The following is a 10,205-nucleotide window of genomic DNA, read 5'->3' as shown; positions in this document are numbered from 1 at the left end:
GAGAAGGAGTGATGGTTTTAAACCAAAAAAGCCGATTTAGACTGGCTAAAAGGAGGATGTTCTTCTCCGTGAGGTGGAGAGGCTCTGATACAAGTTGCCCAGAGAAGCTGTGGCTGCCCCATCCCTGGAAATCTTCAAGGCTGGGCTGGACAGGGTTTGGAGCAACCTGGAATAGTGGAAGGTGTCCCTGCCCATGGCAGAAGGTGGAACTGAATGATTTTTAAGGTCCCTTCCCACCCAAACCATTCCAGTGTTCCATGACGTTGCTGAAACCCAGGCTGGCAGCACAGGGCTGGCTCTGCCTGCTGAGGACACCCTGGAGGAGCAGCTCCTGAGGGGATGTTCTCCTGGAGGGATGGAGGGATGGCTAGGGGAGGCCTCATCCTACAAAGGGGACCCTCAAAGCAGCCGAGCAGGATCGTGGCAGTGCTTCCATCTCCGTGTGTGCCGGAGGCACAGCAGGACCTCGGGCACGGTGCCTCAGACTCGCTCGTGCCAGGGTATATTGCTGTATTTTGATCCTTTTTCTTGCCAGTGTTATTTTAATCCGCTTTTCTTTCACATCAAACTCCTCTTTCTGCAGAACACAGAGAGGCATCAGGTTTGTGCCCTTTGTGATTGGTAGCAAAGGGCTGTGATAGCGCGTTTTTCCTTTAGAACTGGAGGTTTTATCCCTGTGATAACTTTAGCTGCGCCACAGTCATCATTTGGGCTTCTCAACTGGCTCGGATGAGTGCAGGGAAAATGCTTCCCACATTTATTAGAGGAAGAGAGGGGCTGAGTGTTCTTCAGAAGGTTCCCACTCCTGTCACCCAGGAGTTACCCGGTGGCTCAGGTGGGTTTGGAAAGCAGCTGAGTTCAACCGAGATCACCTTCTGCCTCCATCTGAGGTGGGCTGTGGCTTTATCAGACTTCAGATCAAGGTGTTGGTTGGCACCACTTCCAGGGTGGATGATTGCCAGGAGCAGCCTGGTTTTCCTGGGAGCTGCACAGTCAGAGGGAGCCCTTTTCCTCCAAAGCCTGTGTTTCCTACATAGAAAATAACATGTAGGGAATGTTTTTTTTTTCCAAATGAAGGAAGGATTAAGGCACAGCAAGAGCTGATTTGCCAAAGGGCACCCGGGGATGTGGTGATGGATCAGAGATGGAAGTGGAATCCTCAGCTCAGTCTGCACCTGCCCCACCACCCTTTTCCTTCCCTGCTCCCTGGCTGCCCAGGTCTTATGGGATAACCAGGACTTGGATTTCCATCCTCTTAAAAGAGGCAATTTAAGGAGCTTTCCAGGGGAGCAGAGCTGCAGGTCACCTCCTTGCTGCTGAAGATGTTTTTCTCCGGCTTTATCCATCCTCGCGCTCCTTCAGAGCCTCTTTACTCTCCTCCTTTCCCAGCGCTCAGAGCCATTTTCCCAGCTTCAAAAGGTTTCCTAATTACCCTAATGAGGTCAGGAGAGACCAAACACTTCTGTGACTTAAAGAAGGGGTAGGAAGGGCTTGGGAGGGGGGAAGTATCCGGACTGGTGCCTGAATGAGGTGTCGCGGGAAGGCAGCATCTCCCCCTCCGCACGTTCCCCCCACCTTCCCATCTCCAACAGAAGGAAAAAAAAAATTGAAAAAAAGGGAAATGTGGACAGAAGGTCTCAAATGTATCAAACAGCTTTTAAAAAGAAATTCCTTTTGCCTGTCAAAAGAACAAACAGATACACCAAAAACTGTCAGAATTAGTGTTGGAGTAATTGCAGCAGCTCTCCAAGGTTAATGCTCCATTAACGAGCAGCTCTCACGCAGCTAAAAGCCAGGACGAGACAGGTTGTCAAAGGCTTCCAGGAGATTAAAGCGCTGCGTTCCCAGCCAAACTCTCCCGTGGATGTTGTTTGGGAGGGAGGGAAGGGGGGTGTTTGTGGGGTGGAAGCATCACGAGCCGTGGCGTTGGCGGAGAAGCGCGACCCGGAGCCCAGGGATGGTTTCCAGGCCTTGGTGAGGTCGCTGCCCCTGGGGCCTCACTCGGTTTTAAACACTCCAGGAATTTTTCAGCATCTTTGGGCCGAGGTTTAAATGTGTCCTGAGGGCAGCCTCGGGTCTGTGGGATCTCTTCTGGTTGCCAAGAAGAGTGGGGCCAGGGTGAGTGGGATGGTGGGGGCTCTGACACCTCAGGAATTAATCCTGCCTAGGTTTCAGCCAGCCCAGGCGATTCCTTGTGATCCCAGCATAATTTGGAATGGGATTGGGGTCTGATTTCATCTTCAGGCCAGTGCAAGACTAATTTAAATAGAACTGACCTTGACTGTTCTTTTGTAGAAGAAAGGAAAACCATTCCAAACTTCCAGTGAGGAAGCATCACCCAGAGGCATGTGATCCAGCAGTGACAGACCCGGCAGCAGCTTTGGGATCATCTTCCCAGGGGGATCTGGGTGTTCAGCACCTTCCAGCACAGCACTGACTGCTCATGGTGGATGCGGCTCTGAGCTCAGGGTTTTGGAAAGCAGAGCTTTACAGGACTGTCGTTCCCTGGCAAAGGTGAGATTTTGGGATTGTCCTGTGGAGGGCTTGGAGTTGGACATTATGATCCCTGTGGATCCCTTCCAACTCAGGATATTCTGAGATCCTGTGATTCTAAGGTGCGTTTTGAGTGGGAAGAGGCAATTACATTCCACAACCTTGGAAATGTGGTGCTGAGGGCCACCCTGGGCCATTTCCATCCCAACTTCTCTGTGTGTGAACAAATCCCCTCTCAAAAGGTGCCAGTGGCTTCCTGCTGCTCCTTGTGATCCCGTGTCCTGTGTCCAGGCTGTGGCTGGTCACAATTTCACTATGGGGTGTGTTGGAGATCCCTGCCAGGATCAGGACTTTGTTCCACGGCCACTCCTTGGGGATGTGGGAGCCGTTCCCACGCCCCAGTGCAGCAGCCTGGGCTGAAAAGGCTGGTGAGGGAATGGAAAAAGAGAGGAAAATAATCTAAGTGGTGAGGCTGAGCCTTGTGAAGGGGCTGGTGGAGAGCAGGGGGGTCCCACAATGCCAGACTCATCTGGGGTGACACTTTGGAGATGTGGCTCCAGCAGCAGGGACACAACGTTCCCTCGGACCCCTGGAAGCAGCTGCACCCCCATAATGTGGGACTGGGGCCCTGAGCCTTGGATCCACTGTGGGATCTGCAGGATAGCGGGTCAGTTTTGGGTAGTGAATGGCTGGGAGTTCTCAAGGGAGGTGTGAGAGGCCTTTGGAAGGAGCAGCCATGGGCAGGGGAGATGAACAATGCCACGATTAGGGAATTAAACCTTTCCTGTGCTTCTCTTTCCCCACCCTGATATAATTTGTAACGATCAGACCTGGGGTGCAGCAGGACCAGACGGGGTGAGTCGTCTCTACAAGAGCAAAACAAGCTCCTGCCCAGCCCCTGCCTCTTCATTAAGTCAATTTGCATTCCTAATCTCCATTTTCCGTTATTATTTTCCCCCTTGTGCGGAGTGCGGGAGATTTGCATAAAGTTCCTTTTTTCTTGTTTTTGTTCACGCTCAAGGTCAGAGACTCGGTGAGACACTGACGAAAACAATCCCCTCCTCACCCTCCTTTAATTCTTTGCAGAAACATGTCCTGGGGATTTTAACATAACAATTGCTGGGGAAGGAAGGGGGGACCCCGCACGGAGCCCTTGGTGGGGGGAACCTAAATGGAGCCCTTGGAGGGAGGAGACCCCAACAGAGCCCTTTCTCCCTTTCTGTGCTGGAAACGAGCTGCCCAAAGGAGAGATGCAAATCCATGACAAGGGAAGGGGCAGATAGATCTGGGAGCAGCACCAGTCGTGCCTCATCCTGCTGAAATGGGAGAGCTGGTCCAGCTCTCTCGGAGCCATGGCTGGAGCAGAGCCTGTGCCGAGCCCTCTCCGAGCTGGGAGCACCAACCAGCACACCCAGGTCCTGTGCCCTGGCCAGGGCTCCTCTTTGGTTCCTCCAGCTCCATGTGTTCACAGGGAATGGTGCTTCCCAGGGACGGTTCTCCAGCTTATCCTCTTTCTTGTCTGGAATCCTTTGAATTGAGGGATGCCCTGTTTAGTGATGCTTGGGACACCCTGGGCCCTTGCAGTAGTGGGAGTGGGAGCTCTGGGGTTAATTTCTGAGCTTGGTAAGGGATGGTGGTCTCTCAGAGGGAGCCCCAAATCCTCTCCTTCCTGCTGTGATGCTTCACAATGTTCCTCATGGTTCCCATAGGGAGCAGGGCTGGGTGAGGGGCCTCAAGCATCTCTCCTACCTCCAGGTGTTGGGACAAGGACAGCAGCCCCTCCTAAGGAATCCAGTTTCCCTGTGGCTGGTTAAAGGAAGAAGGAAAAACTCTCAGCCAGCTGCTGAGGGGCTCATGTGGAGCAGCCCTTTCCCCTCCATGGAACAGTCAGGTTTCTGATTTCCAGATTTTTCCTGATTTTCCCAGATCTGGCACTGCATTCAGAGCCTGGGATGGGGCACAGGGGGGACACCTGAGCTCTGCGTGTGCCCAATGGGTTCTGAACCTCTTAAAAGGGGGAAAATCCCTTTTTAGCCCTGGGGTGTTTGCAGGTTTCTGCTGGATATGGGAAGGAGGGAGTGAGGAATTGGCTCCTTTTCATGTGCTCAAGCTGTGATGGTTTTAACGTGTCTAAATCATGCAAATCCCGGGGTTTGGGCATGTCTGAGGAATCCTGGGGGGCTGGTGAGTGACTGGATGGTGGCAGATGGTGGCTTGGGAAGGTGGTGGCCCAGCTGCTCCCAAGTGACCTGGATGGGAACGGGGAGGGATTGGCTTTAGGAGCAGAGGAATGTTGAATGGCCAGGCTGATGACGGGGCTGGCAAGAGCTGGGAGATGGGTTTTGTCTGGTGCTGTGAGCACAGAAATATGTCTTATTTCCCAGAACTGGGAGGTACTTTTTTTCCCGAGGATGCTCCAGGGCTCTCAGCTCCCGTGATGTGAGTGTTTTCATGCCCCTTTAATGCTTCACTAAACAGTTTGAGCTGCCGCCTCTTAATGCCCCAGCAAAGCACTGAATGCTCCGGAGCGGAAAGAGCAGCAAGGAAGGAGGGTGATGGAAAAGAGAAGAAAAGAGGCTGTGAGGAGACACAAAACCAGGGAGAAGTCACCTTTTCCCTTTCACATTCCTGGTCCTTGCTGTTGTGAAGGCAGCTGGATGCTGAGGGTCCCCCCAGCTTCTGCTGCACCTCCAGGGAAGAGCTGGGCTTTGCTCGCCCTCTCCCTGCCCTTCCTGGGCTCTGTCCCACACCAATGGGCACATGGGGGGGGATGAAGCTGGTCCCTGGGCCGCAGGAGGGGACACTGACAGACAGATATTTGGAGCCTGTCAGGATTCTCCTGACCTCTGGCTCCCCTGGTGAGCTGACATCCATCGGACTGGTGCCCTGCAGCCCACGCTGGTGATCCCAGCCCGCTGTCCTCAGCAGGTGTGTGCTTCCCAAAGCTTGGGAGAGGCCAAGGACAGGGGGAAAAATAAAAAAATTCGAGTTTTAACCCACCCAAGGGAAGTTTGGCCTCCTCCCGCCCTGCTCCAGGGGGAGCCGCCGGCTTTCCTGCTCTTAATTCAAGTCATTGCATCCCCTGCACTCCGTGTGCCCTCCCCGGCACCGCCTGCCCTGCAGTTTGATCCGTAAGTACCAAAGGTACCGCCTCGGGCTGCGACATCGGCATCCTCGGTCGCCATAGGAACGGGAGCCGGGAGTCCCCTGTGCCCGCTCCCCCGGGGCCCAGCTCCGGGGGCTGAGCTCCAGCGAGCCTCTGAAGCTGGGCTGCTGAAGGCCGGGGGGAGCGGGCTGTGCCAGCCTGGGAGGGAGCGGGAGCAGCCGCCGAGCCCCGGAGCACAAAGACAGAGGTTATTGGTGTCAAAGAACTCGCAGCTCCGGAGGCTGAGCCGCGGCTACAGCTGCTCTTAGCAGAGGGGAGTGCAAACCGGGAGGAGGGAAGGGGAGAGCTGGGAGCTGGAGCCAATTATTGCCAGGGGGATGGGAGGAAGAGGAGGAAGGTGATGGAGATGTCAGCGGTGGGGAGGGCAGGGGGGAGGATGAGGCTCAGGGCTGGGTTCATTACTGATCATACAATCATTGAATATCCTGGGGGGAAGGGATCCACAAGGATCATCGAGGCCAGGTCCTGGGGATGTGTTATAAGACCTATTGTGATAGGACAGGGGTGGTGGTTTTACACTAAAATAGGGTGGATTTAGACAAGGTGTAAGGAATAAATTTGTCCCTTTGAGGGTGGGCAGGCCTGGCACAAGTTGCCCAGAGCAGCTGTGGCTGCCCCATCCCTGGAAGTGTCCAAGGCCAGGTTGGACAGGGCTTCGAGCAACCTGGGAGAGTGGAAGGTGTCCCACCCATGGAAGGGGGTGGGACTGGGTGATTTTTAAGGTCCTTCCCACCCAAATCATCCTGTGATTTTGTGAGTCATGGAATCATTTAGGTTGGAAAAGACCTTTAGGATCTGTGCCCCTCTCCACACAGCTGCTGTCCCCAGTGTTTGGGAATTCAAGCAGGCCTGGGGGTTTGAGCCTTGGCTGTGGCTAAGCCGGGGGCAAAGGCAGCTCCTCCCTGAAGGGACACAGCCCCGGGGCCGCTGCCGGTGGTTCTCACTCCCCACCCCTGGTGAGTGACGCAGAGCCGCCCGACTCCCTCGAACCACCTCCACTTCCTAATTGCTGACAGTTATTTACTGTAAAGACAGGAGCACACGCACCACCGGCTCTGACAACTCGTGTCAAAGCCCCGCCAGAAAGTATCACTTTACAGCTTTATTTATTGCCCCTTTTTTTTCCCAAACAGATCTATTCCCTCTCCCTTCCGGGCGCCGCGCTCCTGCTGGCGGCCGTGCCGCGCCGTGGGGCTCCCTGCCCAGACCCATCCCAGGAGCCCCCCTTTCCCAGTCCATGCCTGGCTGGGCGCTGACGGACGGGTGCAAGCGGAGGCTGGCGGAGCCCCCCGCACGCTGCCGTGTTTATTTGCTGTCTCTCAGCCCCTCGATGTTCAAACATAATTGGTTCTGCTCGGCGCAGTAAACACTGATGTGTCGCATCAGCGAGCCGGAAGGGCACCTACATGCAATTAAAATAATTGGGCGCGTACCTGGCTCTGATCCCCCCTCCCCAGCGCTGTTCTCCCTTCATCTCCTCCTCTCCATCCTTTGTTCAATCCTGTTAGCCCATCCCACTCCTCTCGGTGTCCATTCTCTGCCAGTGCGGGGTGAGGGGGTGCCCCATGCAGTGGGAGGTGTCCCATGGAGAGGGGCATCCAGCACTGCTGGCACTGGCCTTGGCACAAGTGCAGGATGAGTTCTCCGATGAGGGAGGTGATATTCCAGCCCAGACCCATGAAATATAATGAAGGCCCAAGGGACTGTACCAGCTCCTCAGTTAAAAATGATGCTGTTATATTTAGACAAGGTAACTGGAGGCCCCTCCGGACAGCACTGAGTACAATTTTTTGTTTAATGATTCCATAATCTGATATAATATCGGGCCTGTAAGACATAATGAAGACCTGGGGGAGTTTACATCTTCGCAGCTTTAAAGGGTCCCTGCTTGGGGACGCGGCCAGGTGGAGGTTTGAACTTTGATGCAGTCAAACGTGTTTTTCTCTAGGTTTGTTTGACATGATTGAGGGAATCCAGCAGCCACAGGGAGAGGGAATGGAGCAAGTGCAGCCATGCTCACGCCAACCCCGCAGCTGGTGCTTGTGCCAAGGGGGGGACACTGGAAGAGTTTGGGGGGCCCAGCAGGGCTGTGCTGGGGTCTGCACGGAAGTGGTCACGGTGGTGGGGGCTTCAGGAAATCATGGTGGTCTTTGGGAGGAGGCTGTGGTGGTCTTTAGGGGCAATGGTACCTCCAGAGTGGAGGAGCCAAGCCCTGCTGTGGGCAGGGCACAGTGAGGGTGCTTCCACCCCAGCTCAGCCTCTGCTTTTGCCAACCCCTGAGATGGAGCTTTTGGTGCTTTAAGCTGTTTTGGCCCAGCCTGGGGATTCCTGCTCCTGCAGCAGCTCAGGGTGGGTCCTCCAGGGAGCAGCACCAGCAGTGCCAGCAGTGCCAGGCTGGGCACAGCGATGCTCCCTCTGGCTTTCCCCACCTTTCCCAGGGTGAAGCCCAGCTCAGCCCCACTCCCTGTGCCATGATCCAGAACTGAGAGTGGCATCAGGGCTGCTGGCACCAAAACTGGGAGAACAGGGCTGGCAGAGCCTGTGCCATGCTTTGCTGAGCAGCTGATCACAGGTTGATCACAGGGTGAGGGTCAGGATTAGGGTGAGGGTCCTTTGGTAGTGGCCACACAATAGAGTGACTTTTCCCCCAAAACACACAGCGACACCAAACATCGCCAGGATCAGCATCACCAGTAAATCTCCCGGCTGTGTCCATTTGGGAGCAGATCCACCATGGATCCTCACCTGGAGGAGACGGTGGTGATACCTCCATTGTGTCTGTTGAGTCCTGCCAGTGCCGGGCTGGATGCTCTGGGAGCGTTCCTGGTGTGCTCTTGTCTGGGTATCCGTGCTGGGAGATAACCTAATCCCATTTAGCCTTGGAGAGAGCCGGCAGATCCCTCCCCTGGGAGCCAGCACGCGGCGGGGGGTGGTCTGTAATGAATTCCCATCATTCCAGCACAAAGGGAGCTTACAGGAGCGCTCGCCGCAGAAAATATGAGGGTCGCTGCCCTATCATCCCTCCGAGACATCCGTCGTAGTTCAGTGATTCCCGGCTGCTGACAGGCAGCGGCCCTGGGAGGCAGAGCTGGGCCTTGCCTTCCCGGCTCTTCCCTGCCTGGAAAACGCCTTTTTCTGCCAAATGAAGGGATTTAACGCCCTGCCTGGGGCTGCGCTCGCCTATCACCCACCCGAGCAGGTGTGTGGCCCTGTGGGACATCACCCCACGGTGCCTATTCTCCTTCACCCGGGTTTGTTACTCGTCTGTATTCCAGCAGCTCCTCGGGGATCCCGATGGGAAAACCCTGCCCCAAGTCCTGCGAGCGCTGAGAGGTGCCTCAGCCACTGAGTGGAAGCTGGGGGAACGATGCTGTGGTGGTGGTCTCTGGGGAATTGTGCCTGCAGACCCCAGGGTCAGGTTTGGGGGTGCTTGAGGAGCCACCTGGGGGTCCCTGTGACAGGGAGGCTCCAGGGAGCCATTCCCCTTGCCAGGGCCTGTTCCAGCTCTCTGCTCTCCCTTCCTTCTCACCTTTATTTATTTAATTTATTTCCACCCCCCTTCATGGAAAACCACGCGGTGGAACCTGCCACCTCCAAGCCGGGTTTTCCTGCGGCTCCGTGGCTCGGCCGGGATGTCTCACCTCGGGAGCTGCCAATCCGTCTCTGTCAAGCTGTCAACCCGGAGCGCGGGCTGAAGCCGCTGCAATTCAAAGTGGATTAACTCCTCGGGCTGCCCTCCCTCCCCCCGCCCCTCCCCATTCCACTTGGGTGGGTTTTGGCCGAACAGAAAACGCTTTTCCCCTGCGCTTTCCATATTCAAAAGCTCCCGGAGCGCAGCCGGATGGCGGCGGGGCCGCGGGGCCTGGGGCTTCAGGCCGGCGTGTGGGGCCGGTGGCCGTGGGAGCGGGACACGGTGGCCGTGGGAGCGGGACACGGTGGCCGTGGGAGCGGGACACGGTGGCCGTGGCACTGCGCTGTGTCCCTTTAGCGCCGTTAATGGGGTTCTGGGAACGGTCCGTGCAGGGACCCCGGAGGGGTGAGGAGCTGCAGACCCTCCCCAAAACTTGCGGCTGTTCGGCTGCTTGTCCCCAGAGGGCTGAGGGGCTCTGGGGCTGCAGGGCTGGGGGGGCTGCGGACCTGCGATCTGTGGGGGAGGGGTCTTTGTTTTCCCGGGTGTTTTCCCCAATCCAAGCAGGGCCCGGGGCTGTGTCGCATTAGCGGCGGCCCGAGTGCGCGGTGCCAGCCCCGGGGGGCCGCGAGGGGCACCGGCACTAGAGGGGGGTATTGCCTAAGCAATGCGGTGCTGCCGCTCCGCCGCCGCCGCCGCAGCTTTGGGCCGAAACCGCAGGGTTTTGGCCCTTGACGGCTTCCCAGCTGTTTTTCCAGGTGTCGGCCGCGCTGGTATCCAGGTGCCATCCCGCACCGTTCCCGCCCCCTTCGCGAGGGGACTGTGGGTTTGCATGGTGGGAAATTGCTCTGCGGACACTGCTGCGAGCGGGCGCTCCGGTGCCACCGTCCCCGATGGACGAGGGACAGCGGTCACCAA

General features: G+C 56.5%; 1 protein-coding gene across 1 annotated transcript in view; it reads left to right on the top strand.

The window, feature by feature from the left end:
• Positions 1-2,312: 2,312 nt before the first annotated feature.
• EFNA2 (ephrin A2) overlaps positions 2,313-10,205 on the top strand; it is a 50,504-nt gene continuing 42,611 nt past the window's right edge. Inside the window, exon 1 of the mRNA XM_053966220.1 lies at positions 2,313-2,514. Coding sequence (XP_053822195.1) covers positions 2,444-2,514 — 71 coding nt within the window. The 5' untranslated portion in view covers positions 2,313-2,443. The remainder of the gene's footprint in view (positions 2,515-10,205) is intronic.

Source organism: Vidua chalybeata, chromosome 27 (assembly GCF_026979565.1).
Source record: "Vidua chalybeata isolate OUT-0048 chromosome 27, bVidCha1 merged haplotype, whole genome shotgun sequence".
NCBI classification, from domain to species: domain Eukaryota; kingdom Metazoa; phylum Chordata; class Aves; order Passeriformes; family Viduidae; genus Vidua; species Vidua chalybeata.
The sequence above is the reverse complement of the archived record's forward strand: the minus strand, read 5'-3'. Positions and strand labels throughout refer to the sequence as shown.